The sequence below is a fragment of the Onychomys torridus genome, chromosome 14 (assembly GCF_903995425.1).
Source record: "Onychomys torridus chromosome 14, mOncTor1.1, whole genome shotgun sequence".
In the NCBI taxonomy this organism is placed as follows: Eukaryota; Metazoa; Chordata; class Mammalia; order Rodentia; family Cricetidae; genus Onychomys; species Onychomys torridus.
In genome coordinates this window covers 55,879,615-55,904,645 of record NC_050456.1, presented here as the reverse complement: position 1 = coordinate 55,904,645, position 25,031 = coordinate 55,879,615, and the positions used below count along the sequence as shown (strand labels likewise).

Here is a 25,031-nt window from a genome sequence, read left to right as displayed (position 1 = left end):
CACCTTCATGTTTTCACAGATGAACACAAATTCCACACCAATAAGGGTTTTATTACTTTATTAGTCTTTTACTGTTGTTAATTAAAAAATTACAAAATCTGGTTTGTTTTCTGCATTGCTGTATTGAACCCAGAGCCTTGTGCATCCTGTGTAATACTCAGTGTACAACCTAGCCCCTAGAATCCTGGCTAATGCAGGCACAAGGTGTACCAGTGTGCACATCAAAATAGCGAATGATCCCAATGTCCAACATCTGAATTGGGGTAAGAAATTCTCCCAACAAAAATGTCTTTGTAGCCTAGGCTAGTCTAAAACTCATGGCAATCCTCCTGCCTCTGTCTCCCAAGTGCTAGGATTATAGTCATGAGATACCATGACATGCTGCCTTCAGGTTTATTTACTGTGTGTACTTGTATGTGTAAAAGGGAGACTATGCATGCATATATGGACATGCAGCTGTGTAGTTTTGTGTATGCGGAGGCCGGAAGTCTTGTCTGCTCTCTTCCTCCATTGTTTTCCATCCTCTTGCTGCTGCTGTTCTTGTTAGTTGTTGTGTATTTCCATGGGGGTGCATGTGCAGTCCTTGCCTTCCACCTTGTTTCAGACGTGATCCCCCTGTGTGTGCCTGGTTACGTGCCTGTGAACTTTCAAGGACTCTGCTGGCTCTGCTTCTCACTGTTGGAGTGCTGGGGTACACATATGTGCTACCACATCTGGCTCTCTGTGGGTTCTGGGGAACCTGACCCCGGCTGCTCATGCTTGCATAACAAGCTCTTTCTCCACTGAGCCATCTCAGTAGCCTCCCCCACTCTTTTCTTTGTTGTTTGAAGTCTAACTTTAAGGCATGGTGGTCTGATAAGATACAGGAGGTTATTCCAATGTTTTTTATTTGTTAAGATTTGCTTTGTGACCAAGCATGTGGTCAATTTTTGAGAAGGTTCCATGGGCTGCTGAGAAGGTTAGGATGTGTTAGGATGGAAACCCCCACTTTTTTCTATCGGCACTGAGAATTGAACTCAAGGTCTCACACATGCTAAACATGTGCTCTACCGCCAAGCTGCATTCCCAATTCTCCGCCTACTTTTGAGACATGGCGTCGCTTACTGAACCTCATCAGTTTGGCTAGACTACTAGGCCAGAAAGCCCCAGGGATGGGGTCATCCTGTCTCTGCCTCCTTAGCATCAGGATTATAGGCTTCTGCTGCCTTGCCTGGCTTTTTACATACTGCTAGTGGTCCTCAGTTAAGTTCTCATGGCTGCACAGAGAGCATTGTGTACCAAGTGAGCTGTCTTCCCAGTTCCTGCCCCTGGGCTTTTAAAGATACGTTAGCACAGGTGTCTTCCTGTGCCTGTTCCAGACAGCAGGTCACAGCCCACCTTGGTAGTAAGTGGTCTTCAGAACAACAGGTCATCTGCTTGCTATCAACATTCACATTTGTAAAGGCAGTTGCCCCATCTGGGTTATTATTACCAGGTGATATAATGGCAGAGGCATCTAAGCTGAGAGAGAGAGAGAGAGAGAGACAGAGAGAGAGAGAGAGAGAGAGAAACTAGTTGTACCTAACACTAGAAAGGTAGCAAGACTGAGGATAAAATCTATGAGTTTTGCTTATAAATTGTGAGTCAGAGTAACAAGGAAGTGCAATAAAGTATGCATTTAGAGTTGGCTGTGACTATGTGTTACACATTCAGATTTGCCGAAGAGCTGCTAAAAGGCTATTGATCTGAGTTCAGTCCCTAAGACCCACACTGTGAAAGCAGAGAGCTGACTCTCTTAAGTTGTCCTCTGATTTCTTTACATGCCTTTTGTGTTCCCACACATCCACCAAAACATTTTTTGTTTCTTTTTTAAGTATGCCAAAGAATTAGAAAATGGGGAAGGACCTCCAAATAATGACGTGGAAGTAAGTTGAATCTTTAAGAGTTAGCAGTCTCTTTGACCTCTGGCCTTGGGAAAGATTTGCTTCTCTCAAAATGAGTTTTATAATTTTTTTAAAGTTTTATTATTTTGTGTTTATGAATGTTTTGCCTACATGTATGTGTGTGTGTGTGTGTGTGTGTGTGTGTATATATATATATATGCCCTTTGCATGTAGTTAGTACCTATGGAGACCAGAAGAGGGCATCAGATCCCCTCAATGAAACACCATGTGGGTGCTGGGAATCAAACCTGGCTTCTGTGAAAGAGCAGCCAGTGCTCTTAACCATTGAGCCATCTCTCCGGCCCCCCAATTTTGTTTTAAAAAGAGAGTAAAAGAGTGTGTGTGCATGTGTCCGTGCACATGTAGGTATGTACATACATGTAAGTGAATGTGTAGAGTTGAGAGGACAGCTTGTGGGAATCAAATTGCTCCTCTCTGCACCAGACTCAGGCCATCATGCTTGGCAGAAAGCAGCCTTAACCTGTAGGCCTTGTTGGCCTCCAAATGAGTTTTAAGCCGCTAGGGTTGAAGCCTTTGCAGGCCGTTCGTCCTGTCATAACCACTTTCGTTTTGTGTTCCGTGTCTCCGGGACAGCACCGTTTGTAAGTTGTCCAGACAAGAAACCCACTCAGAGCTTCATTCTTCACTCCCTGGAGGTACTCACCAGGGCTGTCTTTGAACCTGTCCACTTGGTTCTATGCCTAGGTTTCCATCCTTTTCACCAGTCTTGTGGTAAAGTGGTCAGTCAGGCAAAAAGTGATCGGGAAGACCAAGATAAAAGCAGTACTGTAAATCAAAACTACAAGAAATACAAAAAGAGGGAGCTTGTAGGGATCAGAGCTGCTCACCTCATGGCAACCAAGAAGCAGAAAGAAACTGGAAGGGGTGGGCCAGGGTCTTTTGTCTCTCCAGGGCATGAAAAATAAGTAATTATTTTTAAAAATTGAAAAAGAGTGATGGTACTTTCCCCCAGTGATATACTTGAGGTTCATTCACTCATGAAATAATTCATGTATTCTGTGAGCTCTCAAGGTCTACCTCAGCAGTCCACTCTTCACTGTTGGTAGCACCCGAGGCCAAACACCTCCTTTCCTGTGTTCTTTGCCCTCCCATCTTGGAGCCTTCTCTATGCATAGCTAGAATGTAATCCTGATCTGAGGTCCATCTTCCCTTGACAACCCTGCTCGCCCCCAGGAGTTTCTCATGCCAGGTACCTGCTGGCCTCAACCTTATGTCACAACAGGTCTTGGAGATGACAAGTATTTGCTGCTGGACTTTGGTGATTCATAGCAACATCACTTGAGTGATTTGGGTCTTTTTCCAATTCAGCTTCAAGGAGGTAGTTAGCCTTGTTGTGGAGGTAAGCCTGTGCTGGCAGCTTTGTTCTGTATTAGGGGGTCTAGTGTGTGCCATGGTACCCATGTGGAGGTTGATGGCCCACTTTTGAGAGTAAGTTCTTTTCTACTGTGTGGGTTCTGTCACAGAACTCAGATCATCAGGCCTGGTGGCAAGCACATTTTTTATTATTATTATTATTATTATTATTATTATTATTATTATTATTAATTAAGCACACCAGCCTCAGGATGGTTTCCAAATGTTTTGCTTCCCTGCCACACAACATCTTCTCTATGTTGTGAGTGTTCATGGTGAGATTCTTCACTCTTAGTTGATGACCTTAAAGTTGGATTTACAGTATGTAGCCTAGGCTGGCTTTGAACTCACTGTCCTTGTCCCTCAGTCTCCTGAATGTTGGCATTACAGGTTTTTACCCCATTCTTGGCTTGAGTACTTCTGAGGTTGATGTTATTTAATTTGACACATTTCAGTATATGGAGTAAGCAGTCTGAAGTAGAACGTATTCACTGTTTTATTACACCTTTATAAACGTAAGTGTCTGTGTAAAAGAGTTGACAGGTAGTGGGAGTCAGAATTCGGTTGGTTTCCTTTATGTGCTGGAAAATCCAGACACTGGATATGTGTTACTTTTGGTATCTGAATGTTCGATTGCCTGGCCTTGTTACCTTTCTTTGAAAAGATGTTTTTGGAAACTGATTTCCTGAGGAAGTGAAGTCAGGAATCTCAGCGATTCTTGCTGTTAGAGCATACACTTGCACATGGAAAGAATGTCCTGTTTACCTGCCCTTTATTTAATAAGTTCAGGACTCTGCCTGGGTGTCCCTGCTCAGCTTTACCATTTTAAAACAGCAGTTAAATAGTTGAATTCTGGTATTCCTGAGAAATTATTATATTGCCTGTATTACCATATTTGATATTTATATTTCAGAGTCCAGTCATCCTAGAGAGCATTTTCTTCTCCTACAAACACTATTCAGGAGGACTTTTGTTATTCTTGGATTTTATGTTCATCCAGAGTTTTAAGCTGTTAAATACCCAGCTGACCTTTTCATTGAACACAAAAACCTTTTCTGTGCCTTAGTAGTGTAGAGAGGTGTCACTGAACTTTCTTTGCTGAACAGTTTTGTGTTCAGTGTCACCCACATCTTTTCAGCCAGACTGTCCCATCAGTCTCCTCAAGGCAGTCAGGCATTTGTATTAAGTTACTCATTCTTTACGCTAGCCTTCCTTCAGCTTCTCTCTCTGGCAGAGTTTGCAAAAGAAACACGCAGTAGTAAAATATACCTGGGGAAGCTGTCATGGGAATGGAAGTAGATGGACAGACAGAAAATAAATGCTTTTATAGACAGTATCATCTGATCTGTGTATCAATCATAGAATTGTTTAGAAAGAGAAAAGGGAAAGAAAGGAAGGGCTGGTCCCTTTATGTTTTCATTTCCTGTCTCAGGACAAGAGCCTTAAGTCTCAAGCACTGTTTTCAGAATACTTCCCCTGTCTTACAAATTCTTGGAACCCCCAGTGCCAAAAACTTGAGTTGATCCCGCCCCGCCTTCAGGTTCCTCCTTAAGCAACAAAGGCTAAGAGTCCACCCCGGTAACACTCAGAGGCCTCTGTCTTGTTGAGATGTGTTTGGTTTGTTTGCAATTTATGAAAGAATGGTTACTAAATAATAGTTGGCTATGATTAAGATTATGAATAGAGAGATCAGAGTATTAGCCTCAGTTCCAGCTTCAGATGACAGACCAAGTATTTGGCTGTTACTAATTTTTTTTCTTTCTCTTTTTTTTTTGGGGGGGGGGGGTCAAGACAGGGTTTCTCTGTATAGCTTTGGAGCCTGTCCTGAATCTCACTCTGTAGCCCAGGCTGGCCTCAAACTCACAGAGATCCACCTGCCTCTGCCTCCTGAGTGCTAGGATTACAGGCATGCACCACCACCACCCAGCATGCTGTTACTAATTTTATTACAGCAGTGACATTCATGAGGTAAAATGCACAGACTTTAGGTGTGCTATCCATGAGTAAATGCCATGTAATTACCATCCTTACCCCATTCCTCCTTGCTGTTTTTTGTTTTTTCTTTTTCTTTTCTGAGACAGGGTTTCTCTGTGAAGATCAGTCTGGTTGTGAATTCAGATTTCTGTCTGCCTCTGCCTCTGCCTCCCAAGTGCTGGGAGGTTTATACCACTGCATCCGGCCCAGATATCTTACTTTTGAAGCTGCAGACTCAAACACATGTTTTTTTGTTTGTTTGTTTGTTTTGTTTTTTGGGTTTTTTTTTTTTTTTTTTTTTTGCCTTTCCTGGATCTCGCTTTGGAGGCCAGGCTGGCCTCAAACTCACAGAGATCCTCTTGGCTCTGCCTCCCGAGTGCTGGGATTAAATGCGTGCGCCACCACTGCCCAGCCCACATGTTCTTGATTGTGGTATAAGTTACATAAAAAAAAAAAAAAAAAAAAAAAAAAAAAACTGAACTAGGGTTGGAGACCTGGCTCAGAGGTTAAGAGCCCTGGCTGCTCTTCCAGAGGTCCTGTGTCCAATTCCCAGCAACCACATGGTGGCTCACAACCATCTGTAATGAGATCTGGTGCCCTCTTCTGGTGTGCAGGCAGACATGCAGGCAGAACACTATATACATAATAAATAAATCTTTTTTTTTTTTTTTTCCGAGACAGGGTTTCTCTGTAGCTTTGGAGCCTGTCCTGGACTAGCTCTGTAGACCAGGCTGGCCTCGAACTCACAGAGATCCACCTGCCTTTGCCTCCCGAGTGCTGGGATTACAGGCGTTGTGCCACTACTGCCCGGCATAATAAATAAATCTTTAAACAAACAATCAAATAAATAAGTCTGGAGGTGGAAGCAGGAGGATCAGAAATCCAAGGTCACTTTCTGATACCTGGAATATACATGTGGTGCTTTGAATGATACTGGCCCTCAAAGACTCATATGTGCATGCTTAATCCCTATTTGGTGACATATTTGAGAAGGATTAGAATGTGTGACCTTGTTGTAGGAAGTGTGTCATTGGGGGTGGGCATTGTTTCAAAAGCCCATGTCATGCCCAGTGGCTTTCTTCCTGCTGCCTATGAATCAGGATGTAAAGCTCTCAGCTACTGTTCCAAGAACATGCCTACATGTATGCCACTCACCATACTGCCTGCCATGGTGATAAAGGACTAGGCCTCTGAAACTGTAAGCAAGCCCCCAATTAAATATATTTTTTTAGCCAGGTGTGGTGGCATAGGCCTTGATTCTCATTACTTGGGAGGCAGAGGCAGGCAAATCTCTCTGAGTATGAGGCCAGCCTGGTCTACATAGTAAGTTCCAGGACAGCAAGAGCTATGTAGAAAGAACTATAGGTGTAATTTTCTGTCCCACCAGCCAGCTCCCAAATAACCACATACACAAAGACTTATTATTAATTATAATGCTTGGGCAATTGCTTAGGCTTATTACTAACAAGCTCTTACAATGTAAATTAACCCATATTTCTTTCTTTCTTCTTCTTCTTTTTTTTTTTTTTTTTTTGGAAACAGGGTTTCTCTGTGTAGTTTTGGTGGCTCTCCTGAATCATGCTCTGTAGACCCGGCTGGCCTCAGGGAGATCTGCCTGCCTCCGCCTCCCGAGTGCTGGGATTAAACGTGTGCACCACCGCCGCCTGGCTAACCCGTATTTCTTGTCTATATCCTACCTTGATATCTTTCTTCAGTACAGCATGTTCACCTTGTTTCTCCCTCTGTCTCCTGGTGACTTAAAATGCATGCCTTCCGCATCCTACATCCTAGTACTTGCTCCCTTTCAAGTCCTGCCTGAACTCTAGCTGTTGGCCATTTAGCTCTTTATTAAACCAATGAGAACAACACATCTTTACAGTGTATAGAAAGATTATTCTGCAACGAAGATCTCTTTTATCAGAGTAACCTTGGTCATAGTATATCTTCATAGCAATAAAAACTCGTAAGAAAACATGAGAGCCTGTCTTATAGCGGAAAAAAAAACAGCCAGTCAATAGAAGTTTTTTAAAAGTCGAATAGGCATTCTTATATATTGAGTCATTTATTTATTTATTTGTTTGTTTGTTTATTTATTTATTTATTTTATTGGTGTTTTGCCTGTATGTACATCTATGTGAAGATGTTGGATCCTGGAATTACGGTTATAAGCCACATGTGGGTGCTGGGGATTGAACCTGGGTCTTCTGGAAGAGCAATCATTGCTCTTAACTGTAAGCCATCTCTTGAGCCCCATATTGCGGTGTTTATATTGAGAGAAATTAGGGTATGTAATTCTCGCAAGTTCTCAGAACACACACACACACACACACACACACAAAATCACTTAATATTAGCTCTTCTTCTTTGTAAGGCACATGTATAACTTAGCTAGTGATCCTTGATGTTCAGGGTGATGAGTCCAATCTAAAGTTCAGTATTTTTCTCTGATCTACTTGAAATTATATATATATATACATAAGGGTATTAATTTGGAGCTATGTGTGTCCAGCTTAGCTATAGTTTCCCATGAATGGTGAGTATGCCAGTGTTCTGACTCTAAGGACATCTGAGTTACCTGTGTATCTTAATGGTTGATAAATTTATGAACTGTGTCATCTTGAACTTTTTTAAAATACTAATTCACCAAATTTTTAACGTGAGAAAAGTACACCACCCTTTTCTTTTTCTTTCTCTTTTTTCTCAAGACAGGGTTTTGTTCTGTAGACCAGGTTAGCCTTGAACTAACTCAGAGACATCTGCCTGCCTCTGCCTCCTAGAGTGCTGAGATTAAAGGTGTATGACACCGTGCCTGGCTTCCAACCTTTTCTTATTCATCATGATGTATTTTTTACTGAGAAGAACATACAGTAGTCTTGGCACTGTCTAGGTTAATCTTTGGAATTTATTGTCTCATTTGGCCATCTGATCATAAGTTGACTAGTGTAACAGCAACACTTCACTAAATATTTATTCAATTAGAAGTTAGAGAAATATGGTTATGTTTGTGTGTGTGTTTGTTTTTTGAGACAGGATTTTGCTGTGTAACTCTGGCTGTCCTAGAACTCACTCTATAGACCAGGCTGACCTTGGACTCTGTAAACAAAAAGCTGCTGTCAGGTTGGGGCTGTGGCAGACTTGGTGGTAGACTGCCTGCATAGCATTCGTGAGATCCTTGGTTTTATCCCCAGTACCAAAATAAAATGGAATCTGTTATCAGCAGCTAGAATGACAAGTAACAGGATGCAGAGCAAGACATATTTATGTTTTTCTTTTTTGTGTTTTGCCTGCATGTATGTCTGTGTGAGAGTGTTGGGTACCCTGAAACTGGAGTTACTAACAGTGGGTGCTGCTGCCGTGTGGGTGCTGAGAATTGAACTCAGGTCCTCTGGAAGAACAGCCATTGCTCCTAACTGCTGAGCCATCTCTCCAGCTCCATGAGCAAGGCATATTTATGTTTGTGTTCCATACAGGTTAATGTGCAAAACTATTTTATGTTAGAAGAAAAGAGTGTGGTAGCATATGCCTGTAATCAGCTGAGGCAAGAATTCCAAGAGTTCCAGGACATCCTGGACTACACAGTAAAGTTGTTTGAAAACAAGAATATAGCCGGGCTGTGGTGGTACATGCCTTTAATCTGAGCGCTTGGGAGGCAGAGGCAGGAGGATCTCTGTGAGTTCGAGGACAGCCTGGGCTACATAGAGTTCCAGGACAACCAGGGCTGTTGCACAGAGAAACCCTGTCTCAAAAAACCAAAAACGAAAGACCTAGTTGGATAAAAAGAAGGCAGGGAAACTTTTTCTTTTTCTTCTATTCCTTAGTATTATTTTGTTTTTGGTTTTTTCTAGGCAAAGAATGTGTACAGCAGTTGGCTGAGAACACCAAGTACTTCAGGAGACGCCTGAAGGAAATGGGGTTCATCATCTATGGCAATGAAGATTCCCCAGTGGTGCCTTTGATGCTCTACATGCCGGCCAAAATTGGGTACGTTTGGTGGAAGGTCACAGCTGTCTGTCATTAGACGGAAGAGTATGTCGGGGCTGGAGGAGAAGAAGTTGGCATTCCTCTCTTGTTACATGGGCAGGATTCTTTTTTTTTTTCCTTGCTTGCTTTTTGAAAGATCTCACTGTGTAGATGAAGCCTCCTCACTGCGTTGGCCTGCCTCTACCTCCCACACCTGCCCTGGGCAGTCTCTTATTCCCAGATATTGTGAGCAAATTAAGGGAAGACAAAACACAAAGCATAATTTGGTTAGAGTTCATTATTTAGTTAGGATTCAGATGTGGAGTAAGGGCACAAGACAGCTGTGGTGGGTTTGTTGTCTATAAGGGCTGTGGAGTTTGGGTAACTGCTGGCCTATGGAATCGCAAAGCAGCCTGTACTCCACAGGCAGCTTTAGTCCCTAGAAGGTTTTAAAATGGGAAAAAAAACCAAAAAAAGAAATTTCTGGTTTAGAGGGCCAATTCCAGTCAGCTACCCTGGCAGCAACAGAGAGATGTCCCTGTTAGAGCAGGTCCTCTGTCCTCACAGTCTCAAAATTTGCTGTTTTGAGAACTGAGATTTTTAACACTGATTTATTTTGAAATCTTAACCACTGTTACCTCATTTCAGGGACAGGCTATCACCTAAAGCAAACTTTTGTCAGAACTGATCCTTTCCAGTTACATCCACCTTGTTTTTAGGCCTGTCAGCTTTAAGTGTTTATGCCTGTATCATCAATAATCGGGCCAGCAGCCAGGTGCTGGCAGCACACCCCTTTAATCCCAGCACTCAGGAGGCAGAGGCAGAGGCAGGTGAATCTCTGTGAGTTTGAGGCCAGCCTGGTCTACAGCATGAGTCCAGGATAGCCAGGGCTGTTACACAGAGAAACCCTGTTTGGAGAGGGGAATGGGGGCCAGGAGGTAGGAATCAGGCCAACAAGACCTTGTACTGGGTGCTATTTACACTTGTTGGTTTCTTTTGTTGTTTTTTGGTTTTGGGGACAGGATTTCTCTGTGTTGCCTAGGCTGTGCTAGAACTAGTTCTATAGACCAGATCCGCCTACCTCTACCTATTAAAGGTACGTGCCACCATGCCCCGCTGCATTTCTTGGTTTCATTTCCTGTTTTCCATTTGTAGTGCCTTTGGGCGGGAGATGCTGAAGCGGAACATTGGTGTAGTTGTGGTGGGGTTTCCTGCTACCCCAATCATTGAGTCCAGAGCCAGATTCTGCCTGTCAGCAGCTCATACCAAAGAAATACTTGATACGGTAAGTACCTTAGAGTCAGTGCAGCACATACTAAAGGGGCTGTGTATCAGACGGTGTTATACGTGTGTGTGCCACATGCACACTTGTGCCATGGATCTCCTGGAACTGGAGTTACAGGCAGTTGTGAGTTGCCATGCGGGTGCTAGGGATTGAACCCAGGTCCTCTAGAGGAGGACACAATGCTCCTACCGCTGAGCCATTTCTGCAGCCCCAAGTGCCTAGCGTCTTAAACTGGTCAGGCAGTGACAGGCAGTGCTATTTTGGATGGCTATTTCAAAGCAATGGGAGAATCTTTCAAGTCACCCACCAAATCCAGTTCTAGAGTTCTGGAGAGTGGTCTGGCTTCCTCCCTTTTGGTTTGTGACAAGGTCTTGCTAAGCCGCTCAGGTTGCTCTAGAACTCACTGTGTATCACACTGGAGAGCTCCTGGCTGCTGGGATTGTAGGTGTGAGCTGCCTCACTCGGGTCAGCATCCACTTGTGCTGCCTTTTCCCTCATGATGGGACCTAAAGCAGGGCTCCAGCTGTCTGAGTTTGATGGTACACATACAGAATTGCCCTTCTGAAGCTGCCTTTCCTCCTGGTATCATGCTGTGCATTGATCACAGCTCCACTTAAAGGAACCGTGCTGATGTTCCCTTGGCATCCAAAGATAACCCCCTCCCCTACCCAGCAAGTTCTTTATGCTGGTAATGGTTTCATTGGGGATTGGGGATTGGGGGTGGGTGAGTGATGGTGTGCTTTTTATTTATTTATTTTTCTCTGTTTGAGACAAGCTGGTCTCCAACTCAGAAACCTGTCTGTTTCTGTCTCCTAAGTAGTGAAATTACAGACATGTACCATTATACCAGGCTATGGTCTACTAATCCTAAGGAATTTTGTAAATCATTTTTTTAGAAGTATTATAATAATCTGATTGACATTTGTTTTTTTCTTGTTGTTGATGTTTGTTTTTTTGTTTTTCAAAATGGGGTTTCTCTGTATAACAGCTTGGCTGTCCAGGAACTCGATCTCTAGACCAGGCTGACCTTGAACTCACAGAACTTTGCCTGCTTTTTAGACAGTGTTTTACATGTAGCCATGCCTGGCTATGAGCCTGTTTTCCTCTGTATCTTCAAGAATAGGGATTATAAGAATGAACCATTATACCTAGCTAAAGCTTTTTATTTTATTTTTAAACATTAGGCTTGTTGAAGTTATTTTATCTTGTGATGTTTTATAGAATTAAACACTAAGCCAGGCAGTGGCGCACGCCCTTAATCCCAACACTCAGGAGACTGAGGCAGGTGGATCTCTGTGAGTTCGAGGCCAGCCTCCAGCCAGCTACAGAGTGAGTTCCAGGACAGGCTCCAAAGCTACACACAGGGAAACCCTGTCTCAAAAAAACCAAACAAACAAACAAAAAGAATTAAATACTAAAAATGAATAATAATTGTATGTGATAAAAACTAATTTTTATTCAGTAATGGGTCCTGTCACATTATAAAAAAAATTAACATTTATTTGGTGTGTGGTGGTGGTGGTGGTGGTGGTGGTGGTGGTGGTGGGGTGTGTGTGTGTGTGTGTGTGTGAGCATATATGGAGATCAGAGAAAACTTGAGAGTCAGTCATAAACAGATGAAAAGGGACTCTCAGGCCAGGCACGGTGGTGCAGACCTTAAGTCCAGCACTTGAGGCTGAGTAGAAGGGTCACAGGTTCAGGGTCAGCATGAGTGTGCACAGGCCCTTTTTTATTGGTCTCACTATCAGGGGTCAGTAGATACCTAAGAATAAGTTTAGATAGGGAACACATAAAGTTGTGTGTTCTGTAGTCTCAGTTACTTATGCTGCTTAGTCTGAGGAGGATCCCTTAATCTCAGGAGTTTGAGGCTAGTGTGGGCAACATAGTGAGATGCCATCTCAATATATATATTGTTAGAATGACAGTCTAGTCATCTACAGATTCAGTGCAAATTCAATCAGAATTCAAGTTGTACCTTTTGCAGAACTGGAAAAGCTGATCCTCGCGTTTATATGGAACTAGAAAGTTTCCCCCAAAGAACTGACATGTTGAAAATAAAAGTTGGAATACTCACATTTGTCAATTCAAATCTAATTACAACCTACAACAACGAAAGCAGTAGGCGAGTATCAGCCCAAGGATCGCAGTTAGACCAGAGGCTTGGAATGAGAGCTGAGGAATTAGCCTAAGCATCTGGTCAGCTGGTTGTTAACAGGCCAGCCGGGGCAGGCAGTAAGCAAAGGCGAGTTTCTAAAGCCAGCGGATGCCAGAATGGATGCCCAGTGGAACTGCAGCTCTACAGTGTGGACAGGCCTGTGAGCTGTGCTAAATGTGCTAGACACACCCTGGACTTAGCAGTCTGCTCACAAGGAGTGCCCATAGTGGGCGACTCTACCGTGTCGGAAAATACAGTTGTGGTTGCGAGAGCCTGGAGAAAAGCAGGCACGCAGAGCGATAAACAGACTGAGTGTGGGAGTTCATTGGGAAACAGAGGCCAGCCTGGTCTACAGAGCCAGGCCCAAGACAGCCAGGGCTACACAGAGAAACCCTGTCTCGAAAAGCCAAAAAAAATAAAATAAAAAGGAAGGAAGGAAGAAAAAGAAAGCCCTCTACAGTTATTGAGGTGATGATAGTTGCACCCTGGTGGGATTATACTGGAAGTACTGAACTGTGTCTGCTAAAAAGTTGGGTTTTGTAGCGTGTGGGTCATATTTCAGTGGTTATTGTCCACATAATGGGAAGAATAATGGTGTCAGCTTGGGGGGGGCAGCTCTGCTGGCATCCCTCACTCAGCCTGTACTGAACATATTTTCCTCTTAGGAGCTCATCTTATGCCTTGAGCCAGAGGTCACTGCAATTGTTTGTTAATAAATGATACCATGTAATGGTTCTTTGCTCCTAATCTAACCAGATAAGCTCACTTAAGGCCAACAGTTTCTATTAAATTTTTTTTTTTTTTAAATAAAGATAAAACTTGTCTGGGGCTGTGAATGGTGGCATATGCCTGGAGTCCTGGGTATCCAAAAGTCTGAGGCAGGAGAATCACTTAAGCTCAGGAGTTCCAGATCAGTTTGGGAAGTTTATAGAGATTCCACATCAAACAACAACAAAAAAAATCAAAAGCCTTGTGTGAAATACCAAATATGGGAACAAAACTCTTACTTACCTTTTTCCCCTTGGGCACTGTGAGTGTGTTTCAGCTCACTGCCAGTTTCTGTCCACTTTCCTTTTTACACTGACTAAAAGGAAATATTAGGTACTCCTGAAGATACAGGAGTGTTTCCTTAGTGTTCTGAGTCACGTACACTTTTGTTTCAAATGTATAAATCCTCTATCAGAGTCAAGGAAGTAAATGACTAACGGATTCTCCCGTCTGAAGTTCACAGTGGAGTCTTCAGTTAAGCCTGGCCTCAGAAGTGCTATGTTCTGATTGTACAGTGAAGTTCAGCTCTTTATAGTTTTCACATTTTGGAATAAAGAACATGCAAACACACCGTTATGCTAGTAAACAGTTCTAAAATACACATTTTCTTTTTAAAACATTTTTTACAATTTTTATTTATTGTGCTTTTGAGTATGGGTGTGGGTTCAGTTCAAACATGCCATGACTTGCATATGGTGGTCAAAGGGCAAGTTGGGAGAGTTGGTTCTTTATACTTGTGTGAGTCCTGAGGATTGATCTGGAGTTGTGAGGCTTTGTGGAGGGTGCCTTTACCTGCTGAGGTGCTCACTGACCCAAGGTGTGCGTTCTCCTACAGAATTATAGATGTAATCCTGACAGGAAGCCTGTTCCCCTTCCTGCTGAGCACATCACACTTAGAAGAATCATAGCCTCTATGCTTGGGTACTCATGGCCCATTTTGATGGCCAGGTCTGAGCTCTTGCTTAGACATTCCTCTTGCCTCAGCTGTGGACAGTCTTTCCTGAATACTTGAATTTAGTGTCCCACAAAGGTAACCTTGCCACTGTTGTCAGCCCAGGAGAGTGCTGGGCATGCTTGCATCCTGCCTGCCCTGGCTGACCCTGTCTTGTGTGTTTTAGGCTTTAAAGGAAATAGATGAAGTTGGGGACCTGCTGCAGCTGAAGTACTCACGCCGTCGGCTGGTGCCTCTGTTGGACAGGCCCTTTGATGAGACTACCTATGAGGAGACAGAAGACTGAGCCTTTTTGGTGCTCCCTAGAGGGGGAAACTCTCTCCCAGGACAGCGTGTGGCCTTTCTGAGCCAGTTCCAGGAACCACACTTCAGTGACCACCTCATGTGAAAGACAGTTCTGAAGCTACTGAAGGTGGCCACCTCCACTCCAAATGGCATTTTGTAAATAGTAAAAACAAACAAACTGCTTCACATTCTTCTTTTGTTTGCTAAGTCTCACCTTTATATATATATATATATGATTACTTTGTCCATTAAAAATGTTTTATTTTATAACTATTCTATTTGTGAAATCACGCTAACCCTTGCCTGTGGCTTACCACGCAGGCATTCCCCACTCCCCACTCCAGCCACCTCATGGGCTTGGAGCCATCAATACTTACCCTGGCCTTGGCTATCCAGCCTCGAGACTCACTGGCCCTCTCCCTAGGGAGCAAGTGCCTTCTGCTGACTTCCCGTCCAGGTCTCAGAGGTTGCCCCTATTGTAACCCTTATTTAACCAGTCAAGTCAATCAACCAAAGCATTCTGTCTTTAGTCTTAAATGGTAACAATGCCAAGAGGTTTGTTATGTGACTTCCCCTGGCCAAGGACCTCGCTGGACTGCTCTTACTCTGTTTTTTTGTTGTTGTTCTGATCACCAAATAATTTATTCATTATCAGGTATTTCTTCATGTGGTCACAGACTGAAGATGTATGTGTCCAGAGTTTGGATTTGTCACCAGATCGAACTCTCATGCTTCCCACCTCCAAAGTTAGGACAGCTTCTGACTGGGTCCAGATTAGGATCTGATCTGGTGAAGGGAAGTGTTGGTCAGTCCTCTGCCCGCGTTCCACGTCTCCATCATTAGTGGTCGAGGTTCTCCTTGTAGATGCTGACCGCTTGAACAGCGTTCCTCCAAATACCAGTTCTTCTACTCTTAATGTCCTAAGATGGCTCTAGCCCAGCATCGGGGGCTGCCTTCTCTTGTGTTTCCATTGGGTACTTTGTTTCCTTGAGGAATTTCTGATCAAATACCTCTTTCCTAAACTGGAATGCCCTCTGTTTTCCTGTCACTCCCAGATCAGGGACTTCATCCAGAGCTTTGTGCGGCTTGACCAAAGAACACATCTAAAGAGCGCTGTTTAAAGTTACTTTTTTCTTTTGACCAAAGCTTAGTTGAAGAGAACTTTGACTCTATTGTTACTGAAGATGAATTTGTCTTTTAGTAGTGATCAAGTGTTCCAGGGAACGATTGAGAACAGAATGACAAGGACTGTATAAAAGTGTATTCTGTATGTCATTCTTTAAAATTATTCTGTTTATTGGTAAAGATGCCCCCACTAAATTCTCCTGGAGACCTGATTGTCAGCTGCAGAACATGGAAGAGAAGACAGAGCAGTGTTGTTGGTGGAGCTTCTCTTTTCATGCCCTGAATCTCCATCATCTTTGGCCCTCTTAACATCTGTGAGCTTTCAGCCCTTGAGATGTTCTAAGTTGTGTATGGCTTTTTTAAAGAATAGAAAAGAAGCTGGGCGGTGGTGGCACACTCCTTTAATCCCAGCACTCAGGAGGCAGAGCCAGGCGGATCTCTGTGAGTTTGAGGCCAGCCTAGGCTACCAAGTGAGTTCCAGGAAAGGCACAAAGCTACACAGAGAAACCCTGTCTCGAAAAACCAAAAAGAAGGAAGAGGAGGAGGAGGAGGAAGAGGAGGAGGAGGAGGAGGAGGAGGAGGAGGAGGAGGAGGAGGAAGAAGAAGAAGAAGAAGAAGAAGAAGAAGAAGAAGAAGAAGAAGAAGAAGAAGAAGAAAAGAAGCAGCAGCAGCAGCCAGGCAGTGGCAACACACACCTTTAATCCCTGCATTAAGGATGCAGAGGCAGGCAGATCTCTGAGTTCAAGGCCAGCCTGGTCTACAGAGCAATTTCCAGGACAACCAGAGCTGTTAGACAAAAAAAAAAAAAAAAAAAGCCCTGTCTCAAACCTCACCACCACCCCCCACGACCCAAAAAGAGAATAGAAATGGGTGCTTAACCTGGGTGTGGTAGCCTATGCCTTTAATCCTTGTGCTCAGGAGGCAGAGGCAGGCAGATCTCAGTGAACTTGAGAACAGCAAGGGCTACATAGTGAAGCCTGTCTCAAAAGAGAAAAGAAGAAGAAAAAAATGTTAAGTAGAAGAACCACAGAAAGAGACAAGAGCTACATTTATAAAAAAGATTCCATAACCCAGTCTTACAAAGCTCACAACACCTTGCTCACTCTCCCCTATAGAATCCCGCTGGAATGGCAAGGATAGTAATGGTGTAGATAGAGGCCTTGCAGAAGTAGCAGACTTTAAGTGATGAACGTGCCTGCTAGTCTTCTAGCTTATGTAAAGTCACTTCAAATTAAAGTACTATTGACAGGCATTTAAATTTTATATGTGCATCACTTGGTTGGTGTAAAGTTTACTTCAAGCTAAATGTAATTAAGTTACAAGTCTATTTTGAAGAGGACAAGGTGGTGTTTGCACATTGTATGGGACTGGTTATTTGTAACTCTGCAATAGAAATCTTGGGTCCAGTCATGTCATAGGTCACTATCCAAATTTTGGAGTGTTACAAGGCTGTAATAGTCCAGCATTTGAGAATGAGCAGAAGTCTGGACCTTAAAGAGATTCAAACATATGCAAGTCAGCCATCACCACCAGAGCTGACTGCTGAATGGCCTGCAAGGCACAACCGATCCTAGCACTTTGCATCATGCTTTTCGTTATCATTGTCCTTATTCATTTCATGTTTGTAAGGAGCAGTGAGCATCTCTTCTCTGTAGTATCCTTGTTTAAGCAATCCAGCCCTCTTCAGTTCATCTTCAACTCTTCTGGTCTAGGCAGTGTTCAAAATCAGCCTTCTTCCTTGTCCTCCTGCCCCGCACCCTCCCGTAGGCTGAAGGACGGACCAGACCGTCCTCATAGTGCTCACCCCTGGTCCTTCACTCACCCTCTCTGTAGCTTCTACTTGGTGGTTGGGATTCTCGCTCCAGACAAGACTGCCATGTGCTGGTGCAAGGTTGGGGAAGCTGTACTGTAGGCAGCCCACTCCTTGCATGCACGACCATGTACTTCAGTGATTGTCAGGGGACTTTTTCTCCCTTTTTTAGTTGAGGGCATCCATATCTGAGTCTCCATGATTGGCAGAGTGCGGCCGGATTACCTGGTGTGTAATATACCTTGCAAAAAGCAGGATGAGCAGCTGACTTAGATTTTTCCAACTCTTTGGACAAGAGGGAAGTGATGACTACCACCTCCCTTTTCACAAATTGATGGATCTGCCTAATTGAAGTGTGTTTGACAACATCCCGTAGAAAAGAGTAACAGCTGGTTCTCCTGTGTGAACGGTTGCTGTGGGTCAGGTATGGTACACACCAGTAATCCCAGTACTTAGGAGACAGAAGCAAGAGGCCCTCCTAGAATTCTCTGAATTAGCCTGGACTACAGAGTCAGACTCTTAAAAAAGAAAAGAAAAGAAAAAAAGTGGATTGCTCTGACTGAGTACCAGGGCGCTGTTGTAGGTAAGAAATACCTAGGTGTTTCTGTTGCTTTGTTTCCAATGTGGCGTTAGAGAAAGAGGGAGAACCGTGCTTTTTACACTCTGGCTGCTCTGTGCCTGTGATGATCAGGAGCTATGCAGTGTTTCTCACAGGTGAAATCACCTTAGCCTGGGGCTATGAACAGAGGTTTATGAAAATCAGGATTCTGCTTGTCAGTCTATCAAAGAATCTATAGCCCCACCCCCACCCCAGTTCCAGAACCTATGGACGGGCGGCTGGCTGTTACCTGTGAGCTCAGTGCCCAGCAGGCATCTTAATCCGTTAAGCCGGTCAATCAAAATGCCTTCCATGTGGAGAAAAGCATGTCCTTCTTCCCCTCTGCCTTAGCCACATGAAATGTGTGCTCGGGCTCCTAGCCAGCTGCGGTATCCAGCCAGATAGCCGACTCAGGGCTCAGAGAAATGCTAGGGCCTGCCAGTGGTCCCTGACGTCCCCTCTCCTGCCTATAAAATGCTGTTGTCCCTTTTGTAGTTTCCGGTGACTTCTGTTTTCCAAGCAGCTTTTTGCTGTACCGTGAAGTGTTTCTAGGAGGAAACAAGGAGCCAACTTAATCCCTTCATGAAAATGACCATTTTCATCAATGCCGAGTCTGAAGGTTTTACATTCACAGTTCACCCTTAGGAGTAGCGTGGGGTTAGGGGAGCAGTGGGTAAGATTCTGTTTACTATGGTATGGCCTTAAATTGTTACTGTTTCTGGTGTAATGGATTGTAATAAACTGACCCTGAAGAGTGCCGAGGCCCTTACCCTGCAGTCACTGTTTTTAATGAAGCAATTCCTAAAGCTCTGTTTTGGGAGCAGTCGTGAAATGAAAGGTGCCCGCACCCGGATGTGATGCTTAGTGTCTGTTTCCTTACCATCTGAGTTCTCCCCATGTGCAAGGGAACTCCACTCAACTCAAAGTCCAGCACGGTTCCTGATTGTTTGGCCTGGGCTCTTCCAACTGAGTGGAGTAGTGACTTCCCCCTTAACATTGTACCTCAGGATGGATTTAGCCAGTAGTTGGAATTGAGAACTTCCCTATTGAGTCTCTCTTCACAGGGCATGAAAGCCTTTACTATATTTTAGCCTGCATGCCACAGTCTTGATGATCCCTCTCTACAAAGGCAGCTAACAATAAGGGATGGGGGTTTGGGGGGGAGGAGAGCAGGCGTCCATGGGAGAGCTGAATTAGCATGGTCCTGTTGATCCACGCTTTCCCACTGACCAGGTTACTGTAAACTGGAATCTGTAAGGTGTACTGTGATCTAACCCTTTCCATTCCTGCAATGTTTGTATCTAACCCTGGGAATGTGGGGTCCTTTGTAATTGAGCAACGTCTTACCAATGCCACTCCTCTGTAGCCCGCTGCCTTCTTGCCAGATGATGATTTTTTTAAATTTCATTTTATATCGGATGACTGTGAAGCTATCCATAGTAGGCTGTGGAGGGTGTCAATTTTCAGAGTGCATGTTAAGAATTAAAAGGGGACCTACTTGATATGAATCATCCCACAAATACTGTTTTGCCCTAATAAAATAATCAGAAATAGACACTTGCCTTTATTCATTCAGCCAGTCAATACCAGGCATTGACCTCAGTGCCAGCAAGTGGACTGGGCATTGCCAGCAACAGCAGTGGAAAGGCAGATGTGGACAAGTACGTGAACACATCCTTCTGCAGACTGCTAAAAGGCTTGAGTAGAAAGCCCAGAAGGGGTAAGAGGAAGGGGAACAGGAAACGTGTCTGAGGAAGTGGAAAATCTGAAGGCTTCAGTATAAGATCTCAGTCGGGAGGCAGAGGCAGGAAGATCATTGCACGTTTGGTGGGAGTCAGGGGCGGGGACCACTGGGCAAGGCTGGAGAGGCCAGGGTACCCCTGCTGCTGCCTTTGCAGCTCAGAGGAGGTGTTTGCTTCACCTGTGGGGAAACCAGTGAAAGGTTGGTTTTGTTCTTTCACCTTTTTGGGTAGGGTCCAGGACAAGGCGGGGCTTGTCTGTGTGAACATGCTAGTTCATGTGTGGTCAGGGCAGTTTATAGAAGTCCATTCCTCTACCATGTGGGGTTCCAGGACTGAACTCCATGTATCAGATTTGGTGGCAAAGTGCCTTTACCAACCGAGCCATCTTGCTGGCTAGAAAAATGTAGAGTTGAAGAAGATGGCATGCTTTTTTGTGGACATTGACAAGTTGATAAAAATTTTATGTGTATATACAAAAGTCCTAAGAATAGTCCATAGTTTTGGAAACTGGTCTACACTGCATGAAGTCTTTAACATGGTAGGTAGTGTTCTTGGCTTCAGGGTGCCTGCAGATCACTGAATTCAGCGGGAGTCTAGAAACAGACTCCTGTGTGACGTGGGGACTTGGATTTATTTCTTTTTGTTTTGTTTCATTTTGTTTTTGAGACAGGGTTTCTCTGTATAGCCCTGGAACTTGTTCTGTAGACCAGGTTGGCCTTGAACTCATCTACCTACCCCTCTAGTGCTGGCATTAAAAGTGTGCGCCACCACTGCCCAGCTTCAACCAAAGATCCAAAGTGAAGAAAATACAATTCCTGCACCTAGTGGCCCTGGAGTAACTAACACCTTCATATACAGTAGTCTAATTACAATAGATGATAGATCTAAATATGAAAATGGTAGGGCTAGGGGACTAGTTCAGTGGGTAAAGTACATGCCACTCAAGTGTGAGTGCCAGAGTTCATATCCCCAGGACACCCTAGTGCTAGCTAGATGACACCCGGTGAGCTCTGTTCAGAGACCCCGCATAGGTAAATAAAATGAAGAGCAGCCCACCTCCTCACATACAAACGTGCACACCACACAAATGTACACAAGCAAAGAATTCCTTCTAAAAAATAAAATCAACGAATTTGCTAAAAATGGGCTGGAATGGTTAAGAGCACTACCTGTCCTTCCTGAGGACCCAGGTCCAATACCCAGCACCCTCATGGTGGCTCATAACTCTGACTCCAGTTCCAAGGGATCCAGTGGCTGGCCATTGCAGGCAAGCATGCATGTGGCGCACAGGTATATATGCAGGCAAAATACCTATACACATAAAGTTTGGGGTTTTTTGGTTTTTTTTATTTTGTTTTGGTCTTTCAAGACAGGGTTTCTATGTATCCCTGGCTGTCCTGGTAGACCAGGCTGGCCTCAAACTCAGATATCCACTTGCCTCTGCCTCCATAGTGCTGTGTAAAGAAAACAAAATATTCGATCAAACGCTTGTCCAAAAAGTCTGGCAAGGGATGTGGTGGCACATGCCTGTAATCTCAGCACTTCAACAACAACAAGAGACATAGCCCATAAAAAATGTTCATTGTTACTATCAAGTTTAAATGAAAACAGTAAGACACTCCGTGCACACAGAATGGCTAAAATTAGAAGAATTACAATATTCAATGGACATAGATGTGGAGTAGCCAGGGCTCTCTTAGGTTGCTGGTGAGTACCATCAGAGAAGCAAGATGGCTGCTTGCTTTTTGTAGCCAATTAGGTGTTTATTTAACCAAGAAGAAAAAAAAATGTCCACATAGAACTTGAACATTCATAGATGCTTTATTCATAACAGCCCCAAACTGAAAACAACTCACAAAACATGTGAAGTGGATACACAAATTACAATGTGCCCACATGATAGTAATATGTATTACCAGGCAGTGTAAAGGAACAAATCACTGATGTCTATAAAATGGATGTCTTAGAAGCACGCCGAAGGAAGCCTTCCCATGAGAAGACGCCATACCGTTTTATTGGTGAGAGAAAAAGGCAAATGGTAGCACAGTAGCATCAGCTGTTGGCAGGAGCCAAGATTACGGGGTGGTGACTATACGAAGGGATTGTTAAAAGGTTGTCTTCGAAACAACAAAAACATAAAAATCATGATTTCCTTATAGAAATAAAAATAAATGTAAAAGGGTAACTCATGGGCTGGAGAAATGGCTCAGAGGTTAAGAGCACTGGCTGCTCTTCCAGAGGTCCTGAGTTCAAGTCCCAGCAACCACATGGTGGCTCACGACCATCTGTAATGAGATCTGGTGCCCTCTTCTGGGATATATTCAGGCAGAACACTATACTAAATAAATAAATAAATAAAGTAACTCATTAACGAGGAAAGAAGATACAGAAGAACAGAAATTTACAGATGAGCAGTATTTGAAATAAAGGTGTAAATGAAGGCAGACCTGGTTTCTTAACATACATCGACTGAACTTCTGTGAGCCAGGACATTCCAATAGACAAGAGTCCGTGTGCTTTACTATTGGTAACTGCAAATGCAGCAACGTAGCTCAAAGACAATGAAAGATTCATCAGATCATGAGAAGAATGATAAGGACGCACTGCCTGCCGACAGTGCCGGGTTACTCATGAATTTTTGCTCCCCTCTCCCTGCAAAATTCTCAGGCATTTTTTCTTCTTCTTCATATAGCACAGAGAAGGAAATCAGAGTCAGAGGAAGGTACTAGTCTTAGCTGGTCACATGAATGCATACATTTTTAAATAGATCTCTATTGTGGGTGTGGGCATGGGTGCAACATACATGAATGTTGCACAGAGCATGGGTAGATGTCAGAGGACGCCTTGTGGGAGCTGGTTCTCTCCTTCCACTCTCTGGATTCCAGGGATGGAACTCAGGTGGTTGACAGCAGGTGCCTTTACCAGATGAGCCATCTCACTGGCCCACATGAATCTATAGTTCTTAAAACTCACTGGATAGATATTATTTTACATTGTATCTGTTTGCCTGAATGTTTGGCTGTGCACCACATGAATGCCAAGTGCCCCCTGGAGCCAGAACTGGGTGTCAGATTCCCTAAAACCGAACTTCCAAATGGTGGCTGGATTAATTACTTGTTGCTGTGATAAAACACCATGACCAAAGGCAACTTATAGAAGCATATTGGGGGCTTACAGTTTCCGAGGGATAGGGGTCCATCACCATCCTGACGACGGGGTGATTAGCAGAAGACAGGCAGGCCTGATGCTGGAACAGCCGCTGAGAGATCACATCCCAATCCACAAACAGGAAGCAAAGCGTTCACTGGGAATGTCTTGAGTCTTTTGAAACCTCCAAGTTCTCCCGAAGTGACACACCTCCTCCAACAAGTCACACCTCCTAATTCTTCCTAAAAGGTTCCGCCAACTGAGAACCAACTATTCAAACATACGAGCTTAATGGGGAACATTCTCATTGAAACCATCGTAGACCCAGGCATAGTAACCTACACCTTTAATCCCAGCACTAGAGAGACAGAACAGGTAGGTGGATCTCTGACAGCCAGAGCTACCTAATAAGAGTCCATTTGGGAAAAACGGAAAAAAAAAAACAAAACAAAAAAAAAACAAGGGCTGGAGAGATGGCTCAGAGGTTAAGAGCACTGGTTGCTCTTCCAAAGGTCCTGAGATCAATTCCCAGCACCCACATGGTGGCTCACAACCATCTGTAATGAGATCTGGCGTCCTCTTCTGTGTACATAATAAATAAATAAATATTTTTTAAAAAATCAAACCACTACAGTTGTGGGCGCTGGTAAGGCTGTTTCTCCAGCCCCTAAAAATGGATATATTTTATTTTATGTAAACTGTGCCTCAATGAAATTGGTCAAAATCAGAGAAGATATCAGTCCTATGGCAGTGAGGGGTGGGAGCAAGGTGAGACCAGAGTGGGTGCAGCAGGACCCCTTTATTCGGACAGTCCAGAGGAGAAGGTGGGGCTTGGAGTAGAGTAGCAGTTATTGACATGGAGACAGATATGAATGAATGCATGCATGCGTGCATCATGCATGCATGAACGAACGAACAAACAAGCTCATTATCTTCAAAGTCACATTTAATCTGGTAGAAAGTATCAAAAGTACAGCTAAAAGGCTAACTATTGGGGGTAGATGTAAAAGTGTTTATACCAAAAAGGTTTTAGAGCCTTGCCTTTAGCCTTAGTAAGCGCAGTTTTGATTTAGAAGATGCTCAGAGGCTAGGGTTCTGTTGGCTAACACCTGAGTATGTGTCATGTACCAGGCAGGTATCTTCTTAGGTGGACCATGCGAAATTGCCAGTATCCAGCCCCTTTGACCTGACCTCAGACCCAGGCTGTCACCCATGCGTCACACCATTCAGTGCCCTGCAGCGTCCCTCTGCTGCTGTGGAGAACGGGAGTCATTTCAAAAACAAAAACAAAACCCAGCGCAAGAACTTCACTCCGCCCCAGCTACTCCTGAACGGTTGTAAACCGCCGCTGGGCATACTGGCCACCCTCTCCACTGTCCCCTAAGTTCACTTTTCCCCTCCTGCGTCCATCCCAGGTGGGCATCCCCTTGATTGCGTCCACCCAGACCACTCGGATTCCTGGTCTATGCCTCAGTTGATCAGAAGTCGTCGCTCAGGGGTCCGCTGTGAAGACCCAACCCGAGGGTCTGGCAGAAGGGGCTGGGCGGTCCCGATGATCAGCGACACCAGCTGCGGGGCAGATCCTCTGACCCCTGCGCTCAAGCCTTCCCCACCTCACCGGCTGTCCCGGGACTGTGGCTTGTGTAGTCTCCTGGCTCTGACCGTCCTAAAAACTGGAAGGGAACTTCGAGCCGGGATCGCAGTGCGGGGAGTTTCTCCTCGGAGGCATCTTGCAAAAGCCTCCTCGCAAACCTTGCAAGCCTACCTGGGCTGCACGCACCCCTTTGCCTACGTTCCAGAGACTCCCGCCGCTCGCCGCCCCGCCGGACAGCCGCGCGCGCGCGCGCGCGTCCCCGCCCGCCCGCCCGCCCGCGAGGCCCGGGCTAGTGCTGGTGGCCGTCGTCGCGCCGTCGGGGAGCGCTACGGTGGCGCCG

At 44.4% G+C, this 25,031-nt stretch overlaps 1 protein-coding gene across 1 annotated transcript in view; it reads left to right on the top strand.

The window, feature by feature from the left end:
* Window positions 1–14,884, top strand: part of Sptlc2 (serine palmitoyltransferase long chain base subunit 2) — an 80,534-nt gene extending 65,650 nt beyond the window's left edge. The window contains exons 10-12 of the mRNA XM_036206601.1: window positions 9,116–9,251; window positions 10,386–10,515; window positions 14,557–14,884. Coding sequence (XP_036062494.1) covers window positions 9,116–9,251; window positions 10,386–10,515; window positions 14,557–14,676 — 386 coding nt within the window. The 3' untranslated portion in view covers window positions 14,677–14,884. The remainder of the gene's footprint in view (window positions 1–9,115; window positions 9,252–10,385; window positions 10,516–14,556) is intronic.
* The last annotated feature ends 10,147 nt before the right edge of the window (window positions 14,885–25,031 follow it).